The sequence below is a fragment of the Crinia signifera genome, chromosome 11 (assembly GCF_055691185.1).
Source record: "Crinia signifera chromosome 11, ASM5569118v1, whole genome shotgun sequence".
Taxonomy (NCBI): Eukaryota; Metazoa; Chordata; class Amphibia; order Anura; family Myobatrachidae; genus Crinia; species Crinia signifera.
The window spans coordinates 56,349,336-56,365,755 of record NC_139227.1 but is presented as its reverse complement, the minus strand read 5'-3'; the positions used below and the strand labels follow the sequence as shown (position 1 = coordinate 56,365,755).

Genomic DNA, 16,420 nt, shown 5'->3' with positions numbered 1-16,420 from the left:
TTACCAAATAAATACCTGTATGTGTAGCAGTCGCAGTTTTATTGACAGTGAGCCTGCGTTTAGTGACAGAACATGCAGGTTTTGTGTGCGTGCGTGTGTGTGAAAGAGAGAACACAGGTGTGCCCAGATGGTTTGTGTGTGTGTGTGTGTGTGAGGTGGTTTGGGCGTGCCCAGGTGGTTTGTGTGTGTGAGAAAGAGAATGCAGGCGTGCCCAGCTGGTTTGTATGTGTGAGAGAATGCAGATGGTTCTATGGGTGGGTCCCTGATGTCTGTGCCTGGATTAGATTAGTGGAAGCACAAGATTGGCGCAGACGGGAAAAAACTTTTGTATGGTTCAGTGCTTGTGAATGGATCTGTGAATACAGCCCTATATTACTGATTATTCTTTCTGTCTGGGCGGTGGTGGCCTGTTCTGTAACTAGTCATCCATGCTGAATTAGGCCCATTGGCAGAAGATTGTAGAACGGAGAGGAACAAAGGGTAACTATAAATGGAACCGGCTCGTACAAAGTAATTAGTGGCGTCACACAGGGGTCGGTATTGTGTCTAACATTAATGGCATTATATATGGCCTAGAAAGTAACGGACTAAAGCGCACCTAGGCCCTTATTCTAGTTTATTCGGACAGATGCCTATTTCGGACAGGAACCAAGTGTTCCTAGCCCCGCCTACCATACGGATCGCTCACACGTCCGAATGCGGTAAGATTTACCTTTACCTTGCCCAGCGTTTTCATGTGAACGCCCATGAAACGCGGGGCGTACGCCTATGGTAATGAGTCCAAACATCCCTTCGCGCCCCTCTCTAACCCCTGCTCGTATGGTTCTGTATGATCGTTTTCTGCATGGAACTCACGCCGTGTTCGGACGAGGCATTTGCATACGCGCAGATACACCTCTGCACATGCGCAAACACCAAACATCGGTCGTCCGACCACACACGGAGCCGTCCGAATAAGGGCCCTTGTGTGTGTATGTATGTGTACGTGCAAATCTAGACATACTCCCATGTGACTTATATGAATAAAACTTGATAAATGATATCATCAGTGACGTCACCAGGACGCGCTGCACATGCATTTACAGTAGGAGGGAGGGGGCGTTAGTGATATGGAGTGTACAGGCAAGAGGATATAGTAGATGATATCGCATATAAAGCCCTTTCTATATCTTCTAGTGTGTACAGGGCTAGGGGCAGTATCAGGACAGGAGCAGGTCACCGGGTTAAGCCATGTAGTGCTGAATGACCTATATAAGTAGTCACATAAACCCCACACCCAGGACCACAGGGGACTAAAGAGCCAGAATACGGGGGAAGCTGCTTTTACTTCTTTGTAGCAACCCAGCAAGGCTTCAAGAAAAGTTGAACCTGATGGATCTGCTTTGTATATAATATATTATATTGAACACATAGCACTAGCCACCAGAGAACAGCAACCGCACCACGCACTGTCCACCAGAGAAACAGCAGCCGCACTGAGCACTGGTCAACAGAGAACTGCAGCCGCACTGGTCACCAGAGAACAGCAGCCGCACTTTGCACTGGCCAGAGAACAGCAGCTAGTTACCATAGAAAGTCACCAGAGAAACAGCAATCGCACCAGGCACTGGCCATCAGAAAACAGCAGCCACACTGCGCACTGGCCATCAGTAAACAGCAGCTGCACCATGCACGGGCCATCAGAAAACAGCAGCTGCACCGCGCACTGGTCACCAGAGAAACAGCAGGCACACCGCAAACTGGTCACTAGAGAACAGCAGCTAGTTACCATAGAACAGCAGCCATACCACACACTGGGCACCAGAGAACAGCAGCCGCATCGTGCACTGGCTCCAGAGAACAGCAGCCGCACCATACTCTGGTCACCAGAGAACAGTAGCCACACCGTGCACTGGCCACCAGAGAACAGCAGCTGCACCGCACACTGGTCAACAGAGAACAGCAGATGAACTGCGCATTGGCCACCAGAGAAAAGCAGCTGCACTGCGCACTGGCCACCAGAAAACAGCAGCTTGTTACCAGAGAATGGGTGCAGGAGTCAGGAGAGATAAAATATTTTATTTTACACTGGCTATTAGAGAATTAGTGATGCTTTGTACACTAGCCACCAGATTACTACCAAGCAGAAATTGCATTATACACTAGCCAACACAGGACATGAACTGTGTTATAGGATACACCTTAGTGTAAGCCCTGTGAAATGCCATGTGAGGTCACTGTGTGGGTATATGTATGACGGATGTGGGACTCGGAATGTAACCTCAGAGGGGGTGCAGAGTAGGACAGTCCCCATTAGCACATGGTCCTATCTAGTCTACCATCACAGTGGGTAATGTGGCACCTTCGATCCCTGGTGCCCTCAGGGAAGACAGGCAGCCACCTGGAAGGCCCCATCTGCCGTGTGCTGGGCACTATGTTCCTGCAGCTGGCCTAGCTCCTGGAATCTCTCTCCGCACCACAAGCACTTGTACTGCTGCTCCCGGTTGTGAACGCTTTGGTGTTTGTTCAGGTGTTCCCGCTGCTTAAAGCTTTTGTCACAGGACAGGCACTTGTAGGGCTTCTCGCCCGTGTGTACGCGCCGGTGTCTCTGTAGGTCCGATGCATATTTGAAACGTTTCTCGCAGTCTGAGCACTTGAGGGGTTTGTCCCTGGCTGGGTCACAGCGATGCTGTACAAATTCCGAGGAGGAGAAGAAGCGCCGCTCGCACGCGGTGCATCGCAGAGGCTTCTCAGAGCAATGTGCGGCCTGGTGTTTCTGGAGGGCAGAGGAACGCTTGTACGTCTTGTGACAGACGCTGCACTGGAACGGTCGCTCTGCGCTGCTTTGCCCACACTTGTGCCGCAACAGCTCCTGCGACTGGTTGAAGCCCCGCTGGCAAGCATTGCATTTAAAGATGCTCTCTGCGCCATGTGGATTGTACACCAAACCCTTCTCGCACAGAGTGCAGCTGTTGGGGTCATCGGCTTTGTGGGTGCGCCGGTGTCTCATAAGTGCGTACTGCTGCTTGAAGCTCATCTGACAAAGGTCGCAGTGGAAGGGGCGCTCCTCGCTGTGTGTCCGCTCGTGCTGCCTGAGATCAGATGGGCGGCGGAAAGTCTTCTGGCAGGCGCTGCAGCGGAAGGGGCGCTCTCCTGCCGGCGTGCATGGGTGTTGCAGTAACTGTGAGGATTCCTTGAACCGCAGCTGGCATGTCTGGCACTGGAAGAGCTGCTCGCCAGCATGGGCATACATGTGCCGCAGGAGGTGGGACCGATGCTTAAAGCTCTTCTCGCACACTGTACACTTGTAAGGGCGCTCGGAGCTGTGCGTGCGCTTGTGGTGCACAAGGTGTGAGGACTGGCTGAAACTCTTGTCGCACAGCGTGCACTTGTACGGTTTCTCCCCGGTGTGAATGCGCTCGTGACGAGACAGTTCTGACAGGTGCTTAAAGGGTTTGTGGCAGAGGGTGCAGCTGAAGGGCCTGTCCTGCGCATCGTGTGCTGACTGGGCAGGGGGGGGAGGGGGCGCCGTTGGCAGGCATGCCCTGTCTGACTCGGGAGGCTTATAAGTCTTCTCACAGATGGAGCATTTTAGGGAACTCTCATTGTGGGCACTGTGATGCTGGGCGAGTGACGTCAGGAGAGAGAAGCCCATTTTGCAGACACCACATACAAAAGGCTTCTGCTCCACCTGGGTGCACTGGTGTTCCAGCAGCTCTGTCGCCTGGTGAAAGATCTTCAGACACTGGGTGCATTGGAAGGAGCGGTCCTGGCTCACCGAGGGCAGGCACTGGTGATCCTGCGGATTGGCGAGGTGGGAGAGGTCATGCCCACACAAGCCACATTTGTGTAGAGGCTCGCCGGACGGTAAGGGAGGATGCTGGACCCCAAGATCCGGTTGCAGTAGAATTCCATAAACGGCACAGCCCAACGGGTTCTCAGCAGAGCCTGGGTTTGGGTGCTCACCAAGGGCGATGGGATGCTGGGGTGCCTGCTGCTGGGAGGGTTGCAATGAGGGAGGTGGGGCCTGTGCGGGAGGCCAGCCCTCTGACATGCTGGGTAACAGGAAACAGGAGCCCTCAGTATTTGTGGTGTGCCAATGATGGACCCAGCAGGACAGTGATCCGTGGCTGTGCCCCTGCACAGAATCACCACATTAGTCAAAGGGCACCTGGGAAGGGAAGCAGAGTCTAATCAGCTTAATGCTATACACATTATATACAATAAATATAAAAGCTAGGCAAAAAAATCAGGCACTTTGTTTAGTTATGTGCTGCCTCAATTCCACCAGAAGGGGACTTTTCCCTTATGTCCCAAAAAAGGTAATGGATTAAAATGTGTTAAGTGGAGGAGATGGCGCTAAACCAGTGTAATCATATATATGTTTTAATACTTATCTTTTGGATTTCCCTTCTCCATCCCCTTTTTAGACTGTCATACCTGTAGTGTGGTCAGGATTTTCTCGTAAAAATTTAAAAAAAGAAGAGGGAGAATTAGGCAATCATAGAAATTTAAAATTATCGTAGTGTCCCAGAGATGTTGATGTTCTTACCTCACTTAAGGCCCATACACACTGGGCGACTTTGAGCTGAAAGTCACTCAAAATACCCAGTTTGAGCGGCTTTCAGCCATGTATGCCCCGGCAATGAGTGGCGAGCGCTGCTGCGCGCTCCTGCATAATCGCCGGGAAAGCCGTTCATCTGCTGGTTATACCAGCAGATTAGCGGCTGTCAGGTCGGCTTTGCATAGCTCTGCGCTATGTAAAGCCTTCCTCCCCCCTCTGTTGGTGCCGGGCAGGGGGAAAGCCGCTCAGTGTGTATGCACTGAGCGGCTTTCCCTGCAGCGATGATTGGCATCATCGCTGGCCATATACGCTGGGCATAGTCGCCCAGTGTGTATGGACCTTAACATAGCAATATAGTGAAGACTATCTGGGTTTTATTTTACTCGACAGAGGTCTTATCTGTCCTTTACTCACACAGATATGTTATAAGACTCGTCAAAAGATATCTTTCAGGTGAAGGTATCTTTAGCCATAAAAGTATTCATTATTTTATATAAAAATCAGGTACTTGTGAGTTATCTGGGCGCCCGATTTCTAAATCGGGTCGGATCGGGCACATCGCATCGCATCGCATGCGACCATCGGATGCGATGCGATGACCCGATTTTTCCATAGGAATCAATGTTAAAATGGACTGAGTCCATTTTAACATGGAATTCAATGGGAAAAAGGGGTCCTTTTCATACCCCTACTATCCAAGTGGGCATGGAGTTGGATATAAACCTGTGGCGAGCGTAGCGAGCCACCGAGCCCGAAGCGTGGCGAGCGAAGCGAGCCCCGCGAGGGGACGGTATTCTGTGTCCCCTCGCGGGGCTCGCCTCGCTACGCTCGCCACAGGTTTATATCCAACTCCATGCCCACTTGGATAGTAGGGGTATGAAAAGGACCCCTTTTTCCCATTGAATTCCATGTTAAAATGGACTCAGTCCATTTTAACATTGATTCCTATGGAAAAATCGGGTCATCGCATCCGATGGTCGCATGCGATGCGATGCGATATCGCATCGCATCGCATCTGATTGTATGCCTTAACTTAAGGCACCCAGATAACTCATAAGTACCAAAAATCATATTTAACATATATAAAAAGATGTGTGAGAAATAAGTTTGCTGGCAGGGGGATGCAGTACTTTTTTTTATATATGTTAAATATGATTGGTACTTGTTTCCTAGCACGGCGCCCACGATATTCAGTCGTATGGCATTGTATTCAATTTAAAATTGTATACCATTGTATATAGCATACAATGCAATGCGATGCGATTTTAAATTGTATAAGCACCCTAATGGGTTTTTTCAATGTTAAATGGTGCTCCTATATGATTTTTAATTGTATAAGCACCTTAATAGGTGCTTACAATGTTAAATGCATCCCCATGCCACCGCCACTATCAACGCCAACCCGAAGCGTGGCGAGCGCAAGGGGTGGCGGTATGCATCCTCCGACCTTTTCATACCCCCACTATCCACGTCGGCGTAGAGTTGATTTTATATAGTGTGGCGAGTGCAGCGAGCCACTGAGCCCAAAGCGTGGAGAGCGCAGCGAGCCCCGTGAGGGGATGCGCATTACTTCACATGTATTCCGTGTCCACTCGCCTCGCTGCGCTCGCCACACTTTATAAACTCAACTCCACACCGACGTTGATAGTGGTAGTATGAAAAGGTCGGAGGACGCGTACCGCTGCGCTCGCCATGCTTCGGCTGGCGTTGATAGTACGGGTGGCGTGGGGGTGCTGGGTGGAGTGGAGACACCCCCAATAAAGGGGTCCCCCTCCAGGGCTGAAGACTGGGGCCATCTATGGACACCGTGGACTGTGGACACCGGGCTGATACGTGTAAAAAAAAAACCATTGCATTTTACAGGTGAACTACAAGTCCCAGCAGGCCTCCCCCGCATGGACTTGTAGTCCACCTGTAAAAAGAATGTTAAAAAAAAAACAGCAACACAGACACAGAGAAAAGTATAAATTTAAATTACACACACTAATTTTACACCAGTCTACTTACCAAACCAGGCTCCAGCGCTGACTCTGGCCAGTATTCAATGAGAAAAATTTGCCTTGTTTTATGGCGAGTTTGTGCTGTTTCCGCGTTGGAAGGAGCATTTTGCTCTCCAAAAGTGAACCACCCTATTTAATGTGATATTTTTGCCGTCTTTTTAAGTGATTTTCACTGTGTCTCTCCGTGTAGCAACTCTCCATCTTTTCATGGAGAACTGGAATGCAAACTTTTAAACTAAAATGTTTTTTTTTTTTTTTTTTTGGCGTCAAAAAATCAGGATTTTTCCTTTTTTCTGTGAAGGGGCATGTTATTTTTATTCATGTGCTTATAGCACATGAATATATATTTAATTTAAAAAATATATATATATTTTTTTTTTTTTACACTGAGCAGCCAGCAGGGGGCCGGAGCTCTCGAGCCGTTCATTAGATATTCATATATTCACTGCATCCGATCATTACATATGCACGATCGGGTGCAGTGAATACTGGGTCCCCCGCTGGCTATAGGGGGGGGGGGGCAGCTTGTGCTGCCTGGGTCCCGGGGAGCCCACCTCCCCTCCACATATATTCTGGGGCAGCCAGGGAGACTTTATCTCCCTGGCTGCCACCGTCCCCCGGCTCCCTGCCGCGGACGCTCGTCCGCTGCAGGGGTTAAGACTCGCCATTAGTGGCGGCGAGTCTTAACCACATTGAATAGTGGGAGCAGGAGTGGCAGCGAGCCCTCCGGAACAGGGTGAGTGCATGGCGAGAGAAAAAATCTCTCGACATGCACTGAGAATTTTTCACGTTGAATACTGCCCTCTGTCCACTGCAGACTCACCCCGCACTGACAGCAGGGTGAGCCAGTTTCCTCCTCGCCCGCTGTCACTGCGATATAGATGTTCGCAGATCAGTTGGCTATATGCATCTCCATGGATGCGTTTTAAAAAGTGCGATATGGTGTGATTTCGGAAAATGTGATAAAATCACATCCTATTAAATGTTACCCAGATAGTCTTCACTACATTGCTATGTAATACCCCTTATACACCGCCAAAAAATCCGGGTCAGCGGCGGGTCAGACCCGGATCTTCGGCGGTGTAAATCCCTAACGCCGTGTCCCTTTACACGGGACTTCTACCCAGGTCCTGACCTGGGTAGAACACGGCTAGGACCTGGGTAGAGGGCGGTGTAAATGGGAACGCCGGGTCGGATGACCTGGCTCCCATTTACATGAATGGGGAACGTCCAACCTGCGGACCGCAGCGTCCGCAGGTTGGACGGATTGTCAGTCTGACACTGACAGCCGGCGCTGCTGTCTGCTATACTCTGCAGACAGCAGCGGCAGCGGGGGAGGGAGGTGAACGGATGCCTGTGTGTGGCATCCATTCACCTCCTGTCCAATGGCGGGGGGGGGTGCGCGCGGGGACTGGGGGCAGCCTAGCAGCTTACCTTAGTGCTGGGATGCCCCCAGCAGCGTTCCGGGTACAGCGGCGTCGATCGGCGCTTGAAGATGACATCGCGCTGTCATCTTCAAGCGCCGGGAAGGGGTGGGAGGGGGGTGCAGGCGTAACTAAAAGATTATTAGTGAGGTAAGAACATCAACATCTCTGGGACACTACTATCATTTTAAATTTCTATGATTTAGGGGCAGATTTATTAAGCTTGGAGAAGAGATAAACTGGAGATAAAGCAGAGAACAGGTAAAAGGAGATAAAGCACCAGCCAATCAACTCCCAACTGTCTTTTTCAAACACAGCTGATTGGCTGGTGCTTTATCTCCTTTTACCTTTTCTCCACTTTATCTCCAGTTAATCTCTTCTCAAAGCTTAATACCCTTTTACACCAAGGAATAACCCAGGTTGGACCCAGGTCAGCGTTGGTGTAAAAGGGGTTAACCCAGGTCCAGTAACACTGGTCTCCTACCCAGGTCCTGACCAGGGTTGGACCTGGGTCGTGGGCGGTGTAAATGGTCCCAACCCAGGTTGGGACATCTGGGTAGTGCTGAAAGGATACCAGAAGTGCTGGACGCCTTTCCACAGTGCGCTGCAGTGGCAAAAGACAGCAGCCAGGAAGGATACGGGCAGTGCACACAGAAATCATAATTGGATAATTGGATGCAGTATAATTTATATTATTATTATTATATATTTTTTTGTTTGGGGGGGGGGGCACATGTGAGATTCGGTCTGCGGCTGCAGGGGAAGGGGCTGGGGAGAGCACATGGGTGATGCTGCACTTTTATACCGTTATGTATGCTTGAGCAATGAATAAAACTTTTTGAAAAATATTTTACTAAATAAACAAACCAACATTTTTCAATGCTAACTTGTCATATCTTTTCATTTTTATTTTAAATCATTGAGGGAAAGTTGGATGGCAGTTTATCCTAAATGGACATTTTTAATGTCATCCATAGGGAAAAGCAGTGCTGACCCAGGTTCAGTGTAAACGGCGCAGACCTGGGTCCGACCTGGGTCACAGTGCTGTGTAAATGGGGTATGAAGCTGGGTCCAACCCTGGAAACTCCCATGTTCAAAGACCAGGGTCCGACCAGGGATTTTGGTGTAAAAGGGGTATCTGCCCCTAAGAGAGCCTAATTCTCCCTCCTCTTTTCTGTTATTTTTACAAGAAAATTCGGACCACACTACAGGAATGACAGTCTAAAAAGGGGATGGAGAAGGGAAATCCGAAAGATAAGTATTAAAACATATATCTGATTACACTGGTTTAGCGCCATCTCCTCCACCAAACACATTTTAATACATGATATGCAATGTACACATTGGGGGAGAAGGTACGGTGCACAGTCATACACCTTACAGCCAATGTACACATTGGGGGAGAAGGTACGGTGCACAGTCATACACCTTATAGCCAATGTACACATTAGCCGGCGGCACCCATTCACAAGGCTTGCGTATAGGTGTTTTACATGAACATCCATTCTCATGCCAGTGGGAACCTCCCCCATCTTACGATGGTCACCGACCATTGAATGATGGTGAAGGTCGCACGCATATGTAAGGGTGGTCCAGACCACCCTTACATATGCATGTAGAATTGAAGGGAATTGGGCGGGCAGCTGACATCCGTTTTGTCAGCTGTCCGCCCCCTGCATGTGTGTCACAGACACATTAGCATGTGTATCCCCAGCATTTTCATGGGAACGCCCATGAAATGCTGGGCGTTCACATATGCTAATAGCCAGCCTGGAACCCCATAACCCTCTCCACCCCCCCCCCCTCTCGCAAGGCTGGTTGCATGCATATACACATGCGCAGAAATGCTGCTGCTCATACGCAAAACATTGTTCCCCGTGGGAATTCGCTGCCGAGTGAGTCAACTAGAATAAGTAAGGGCCATTGGGGGAGTCACACACATTATATACAATGTACACATTTGGGAAGAAGGTACAGGGGCAGGGCACGGAGTCATACATATTATATACAATGTGCACATTTGGGGAGAAGGTACAGTGCACAGAGTCATACACCTTATATACAATGTAAACATTGGGTGTATACAGGACACTGGGTATATAATGTGATGTGTATAGGACACTGGGTGTATAATGTGAGGTGTATAGGACACTGGGTGTATAATATGAGGTGTATAGGACACTGGGTGTATAATGTGAGGTATATAAGACACTGGGTGTATAATGTGAGGTGTATAGGACACTGGGTGTATAATGTGAGGTATATAGGACACTGGGTATATATTAATGTGAGGTATACAGGACACTGGGTGTATAATGTGAGGTATATAGGACACTGGGTGTATAATGTGAGGTATATAGGACACTGGGTATATAGGGGGTATTTAATACGCGGTCTGTGCTCTATAGGACGCCGGGGACAATGTGACAGGCCGGAGAAGGGACACAGCAGGGATAGGCCGGAAGCCGGGGACTTTCCTGAGCACGGCGCGCCTCCCGCCTTCCCTTTACCTGTGCAGTGTCAGGGGCGCTGGGGCTTGCAGGGACGAGGGAGGAGACCGGCAGATCCAGGCAGCAGCGACTCCGGTAACAGTGATTGCGTGGCGGGGAGGAGCGAGGAGAGCTGCCCCCTACTGGATACCGGCGGGAGACGAGGAGAGGAGCGGCACACCGGCCGCAGCAGCCATAGGGGGCTAGGGGGAGACAGAGGGGGACAAAGGAGTGTGAGGGGAGACCAAGGGGTGACATGCATCCCAAAATGACCTATGCCAGGAGGGACACAATGCTGGGTGTGGTATAGGGGTCCGACAGTCGGGATCCTGACAGTCATTATCCCGACTGGCCGGACCCAGACAGCAGGGCGAGCGCAACAAAGACCCTTGCGGACTCTCTATGCGAGCCACCAACTTTATTCTCCCTCTATACGGGTCGTGGACCCTCACGAGGGAGAATAGCCGACGGCCGTCGGGAACCCGGCTGTCGGTGTTATGACAGTCGGGATCCCGAGGTCGGGTGAATGCCTGTCCGGATCCCGACTGTCGTTATTTGGGGGCAGAGGTGTTGGGGGGGATGGGTGTACTGATTTGGCGGGGCACAGATTTTGGGGATAGTTATTTGTGGGGCATATATGTTAGGGTAAGTTATGTGGTGGGCACAGGTGTTCGGGGTAATTATTTGGCAGGCACAGATGTTGGGGATGGGTGTACTGATTTGGCGGGGCACAGATGTTGGGGGTATAAGGGGCACAGGTGTTTGGTTGAGGGGAGGTATTCGAGAGATATACCTGAGGTAACGGGAGATAGGGGGTGTGGTGTTACTATTTGGAGGGGGTGCTGGAGGTGGAGTGACACAGTATCACGGAACTTTTATTATCCCTTCTCCTAGTTCCCGTCAGACAGTATTGCGGGGACACCAGCCGAGCTTCCGGTGCTGATGCCGGCAGGAACGCAATGCTGGTCGGCTACAGCAGCTCCGAGGATGAGGAGGATTGTGCAAAGACCCCGGGAGGTTGTGCTTCCTGTGTCATGTATGTATGTGTGTGAGGCATATTCCCAGTCTGGCACCGCTTCATAGGTTATGTATGTGAGAGGTGTATTCCCCGTTTAGCACCCCTGCGTATGTATGCGAGAGGCATATGCTCAGTCCGGCACCCCTACATGCATGCAAGTGTGTGTATGTATGTATGTATGTACGTGGCGTATTCCCAGTCTGGCACCCCTGCATGTGATGCTCTAGGTATTACAGCGCTGTAAGATAATTTCCTCATCCTGTTTCTACAGGCAACCGCAGCCCCTGCCGGTCCCGCAGAGTGTGTTGAACCTGTTCCAGGACCCAGATGATACAGAGTACTGCGATGATGTCAGTAAACATGGAGGACGGCTGCGTAACTTCCAGCATGAGCGGGGAAACTGGGCGACCTTTGTCTATATACCATGTGAGTATAACAGGATTGTGTGTGTGTGTGTCACACCAGAGAGCCAAGCACGCCTGATGGATCTACACAGCTGCTAACTCTGTGTGTATGCGAGCAGTGTTCTACCCGGAGAGGTGTAATATCCGGAAGGCATTAGGAGGTACCAGGATGGTGTGTCACTAATAATACCGTCCCCTGCTGCTTATAGGTGTGTGCGCAGCATTCTCTCCGGAGAAGTGTAATATCCAGAAGGCATTAGGAGGTACCAGTATGGTGTGTTACTAATCATACCATCCCCTGCTGCTTACAGGTGTGTGTGTGCGCGCACGCAGTGTTCTCCCCGGAGAGGTGGATTGAGGAATAATTTGTACAATTGCGCAAAACACACCAAAGCAGCTTGGACACTGACAAAAAGTTACACCAAAACTTCAAAACATATAGACTAATATTCATTGTCCTGTGCGCTAAGGTTGGAGGAGCATAAGTCGATGGAACTTACACTGATTTGTAAATCATAAAGAGATCAAAGAGATTCCTCTCTCGTTTTTGGGGGGATATTCTGTGTCCCAATGATTCACAGTCCATACAATTCCCTTTTTCCTTAGTTAATTTCTAGAAAAAGAAAGGAAATAGTGCAACTCCTTTTGTAGACAGGGGGGCACACAGAATATCCCCCAAAAAACTAGAGCAGAATCTCTTTGATCTCTTTATGATTTACAATTCAGTGTAAGTTCCATCGACCTATGCTCCTCCAACCTTAGCGCCCAGGACAGTGATTATTTATTTGTCTCCCCGGAGAGGTGTAATATTCGGAAGGCATTAGGAGGTACCAGTATCGTGCGTTACTAATAATACCACCCCCTGCTGCTTACAGGTGTGTGTGTGTGTGTGTGTGTGTGTGTGTGTGTGTGTGCGTGCGCGCAGTGTTCTCCCCGGAGAGGTGTAATATCCGGAAGGCATTAAGAGGTAAAAGAATTGTGTGTTATTAATAATACAGGGTGTGTGTGCGTGCGCTGCGTTCTTCCCAGAGATGTGTAATAGCTGGAGTTTGTTTGTAGATGTAGCATGTAGATTATTTTGCTCTCCATGGTCTCACTGCACACCATATTTCAGCCTGTTGGGCTGTTCTCACTCTGCTGCGCTTGGTGCACTTAACTGTTCCAGTAATAGTCCATGTGGATGTTTAAGTGTGAAAAATGTCATGAAAAACTTCTGTTGACCTTTTGCTTGTGTTGACCTATTGTCCATGTCAACACCTAATGGTTGATGTATTGCCTGTCCATGGAATGCACATTGAGCCAATTTCCAGATCCCATCTTGGTGGGAGCTGCTCTGTTATAAGTCTGACATGATCGCAGCTATATACTGTATTGGACTGGGGTATATCTGACGTGCATCTTGCCTTTCAGTTCACCCCGATGACGAGTTCTGTGAGATGCTGGAAGATCTGGTGTCTATGGCTCAGCAAAATGGTGTCCAACTGTCCAAGATGAGCGATTTTCATATCAGCCAATCACAGACTGTTATTCTGCGACACTACTGGATCGATCCTTTTGTTAAGTCCCTCAGAGAGAGATTAAGATCCATGAATCGGTGAGTATGACTGCAATCCATGTTCAGTGTGTTTCTGCTTGTTATGTGTGTATCTCATGCAGTAACCTCCTGGGTACATGTTACAGGTGTGTTCCCCCATCAGGAGGCTGGAGTAGTGCTGAGTGTGTTTCTGCTTGTTGTGTATATCATGCAATAATCTCCTGGGTACATGTTACAGAGGTGTTCCCCCCCCCATCAGGAGGCTTCCATGTGTGGAGGCTGGAGTAGTGTTGAGTGTGTTGTGTATCTTATGCAGTAACCTCCCGGATGTTGGTCTGTAAGATAGCTATAAGAATTAATGTTCACATTCTCCTTGCCAGGTTACAACACCTGGGACTTGTCACTGTAATAACTAATTAGTGTAACAAGCAATGCAGTCCTTATGTGATGTGTTAATGACAATTAGGAAGTCTCTGTATTGTGCACTGTACAATGTAGGTCTATATATTCTGTACACTGACTAAGTGTTGTTGCTCTGTGCAGGTTCCTGTGTGTGGCTGATCGGGTGAGAGGGTATACAAACCAGGAGAAAACAAGGTGATGCCTCATTCATGCGCTAACACTGGTGACCGTGCCTGCGTCTCTGGGCCTGGCCGATGTCTGTGCCTGTTGGAGGAGGGGACCTTAATTGTCAGCTCTTCTCCACAGAACCTTTCTGGGTCTGGAAGTGACAGTAGGACAGGAGCAGCTCCTGGAGGTGGTCTCAGAAGTGGACAAGTCCCTGCAGGAGTTTAATTTGGAGACTTTCTACCAGGTTAGATTTCCTGCTGCACTCAGCAGGCGTCCGGTCCCCGGGTACCCCTGTAATGACCTCCTCCCCTGTCCTGTTCCCGGGTACTCCTGCACTTACCTCCTTCCTGTCCTTCATTTTGCGGTGTCCAGTTCTCGGGTACCCCTGCACCTAACCTTCCTGTCTTGTTACCAATCACGATCTTTACCTCCAGTCAGTTCCAGCATTCCCCCACTAGGTGGCACTTATGTTCAATGATGCACCATTAGGGCTCTGTTTGTGACCGCATGGAAGTTGGGTATACTCTCTGGTGGGTCAGGGGGATTTATTATGTATACCTTTTTTTTTCTTCTTCGGGTTTCATGGTCCCCACAGGGTGACATCAGAATCGTCGGCGGATCCAGAGGACCGTGGCACCAATCAGCAAAGCTTTTAAGATGTCCCAAGATGCATGGCTCCTCTCCCCTATAACTCTGCTTCCATGCTTGCCTCCTCAGTTTTTTTTATTGGTGCCAGCAGGTGCCTTAGGCAATCCCATGAAAGCTTTTTACTATTTTTATACTGAAACTACTGTTTCACTGAAGAGATAATGCTGCTGGGCTAGCTGCACTGACAACAGCGCAGCAGCCCCATCACCCCAGCCGGTAACAAACTCTCCCACAACCAGGTACTTATGGCAGATGTGGCGCCCGGTGTCTAGCAAAATTACAAATTCCAAAATTCTTGGACAGCGTGGCCGGCATTACAGGTGCAGGTAAGGCTCTCTGTGAGAGCGCATAAATCGATGTCGCACTGCGGGTCAGGGAGATGGCCTGCAGCAGCTGGTGTGGACACTGCTGCTTGCGGCAGGGACTCCACTAGACCATCGGGGCATTGAGCGCAGGCTGGATGTAGTTATCCATTTTACATAGGGCTCACTTGTGCCGGTGGGGGAAGTCCAGCTTGGGGGCGCAGCGCCAGCCTGAAGTACCTCCCACCAGCTTTTGGTGCCAATCCCCTGCAAGTTTGCCACCAGAAAGCTGCTTTCACTTTCCTTGCTCCCTCAGAGACCGGCAGCCATCTGACAGTGTGCAGCACAGAGTCTCCTGGAGTGTGGGTTAGTCTCCCCTGTAAAACGGTCTACTGCTGACACGCTTATACAGCATTCACATACTACTGGCTTCCAAAGAGGCAGAGTAGTTGATTGGAGTGGATTTGCAGATACTTGCTCCCAGCTATAAGCTGTATTGTATGTGACTGATGTGCTAGTCTGTTATTTCTTTCCTTCCTTCTCCTGTCAGCGAAAGTCTCTCCTCATAAGTGACATACTGCTGTTCATATCACTCTAGGTTTTACTACCAGTCATTACCTATTATGTATATTAGTGCACCCCTTCTGTGTTTGTTAACATGGCTTTTGCACACAGACAGCACAAGCATTTATCATGTAAGGCATGTCCTGCAGGCCTGTCTGAGCAGGATGTTATCCCGGAGGGGTTGTGTGTGTGCCTTTATCTGTGTCTGCCTTGGTACAGGCTTTTAAGGGATGATTTGGTTAATGTCCATTTTCATCCCCACAACCTTCTGTTGGCTCTTTCTCAGGGGGACCCTGCATTGTTACAGGCTATGCAGGACACTGCACAGAGTGTGCACAAAATGAATACATTTATGGAACAGTTTACTAGGATCCTAGGATAGTTTCCCCCAGACACCCTTTATCCACACCACCCCTTTTTAATGTAGACTCTGAAGAGGAAGGAGAGTGTGTTGAGGAGAGGTTTTGGGATCAGAGGGAAGAGACTGAATCCTCTGTCCCTGGAATTGATGATTTGATTTTGGCTGTTAAACAAGCGTTAAATCTAGCAGTTGTGTTTAAGAAACAGCGCAGAGACTCTGTTACCTTTCCTTCAGATGAAGGCATGCACTTGTGGATGTCCCGGTGGCCAGGCTGTCTAAGGCTACAACTTAACCTGTGCGAGGGGGTGTTGTTTTCAAAGACCCCGTGGATAAGAAATTGGAGGGTTGTTTGAAAGTTTTTGAAGGAGTTGGTTTTACTTTAAGGCCTATCATTGCATCAGCCTGGGTTTCTAAGGTCATGATGGTTTGGGCGAATACCTTGTGTTCACTGCTTCAGCCTGATTCTGAAGCGTTTGCCTTGGCAGAAAAGTAAAAGGCTGCGGCTGAATATACTTGTGAGGCTGGAGAAGAGGGAGTTAAGATGGCATCAAAAGTGTCGGCCA

General features: G+C 49.5%; 2 protein-coding genes across 4 annotated transcripts in view; one reads left to right on the top strand and one right to left on the bottom strand.

The window, feature by feature from the left end:
* Positions 1-2,038: 2,038 nt before the first annotated feature.
* Positions 2,039-10,970, bottom strand: ZNF319 (zinc finger protein 319). Its single transcript, XM_083165192.1, has 2 exons — positions 10,478-10,970; positions 2,039-4,150 (listed from the first exon to the last, which is right to left on the bottom strand). Exon 2 carries the CDS (start codon positions 4,031-4,033, stop codon positions 2,360-2,362), a length of 1,674 nt encoding a protein of 557 aa, XP_083021318.1. The 5' UTR covers positions 4,034-4,150; positions 10,478-10,970; the 3' UTR covers positions 2,039-2,359.
* Positions 9,781-16,420, top strand: part of USB1 (U6 snRNA biogenesis phosphodiesterase 1) — a 20,842-nt gene continuing 14,202 nt past the window's right edge. Inside the window, exons 1-6 of one of the 3 annotated variants that reach the window (XM_083165195.1) lie at positions 9,781-9,880; positions 11,351-11,492; positions 11,746-11,900; positions 13,289-13,472; positions 13,956-14,009; positions 14,121-14,226. In XM_083165195.1, the coding sequence (XP_083021321.1) occupies positions 9,790-9,880; positions 11,351-11,492; positions 11,746-11,900; positions 13,289-13,472; positions 13,956-14,009; positions 14,121-14,226 (732 nt within the window). In that variant the 5' untranslated portion in view covers positions 9,781-9,789. Of the gene's footprint in view, positions 9,881-10,414; positions 10,553-11,350; positions 11,493-11,745; positions 11,901-13,288; positions 13,473-13,955; positions 14,010-14,120; positions 14,227-16,420 lie in introns of those variants that run through there. The other 2 variants (XM_083165196.1, XM_083165194.1) reach the window with 2 other exon arrangements.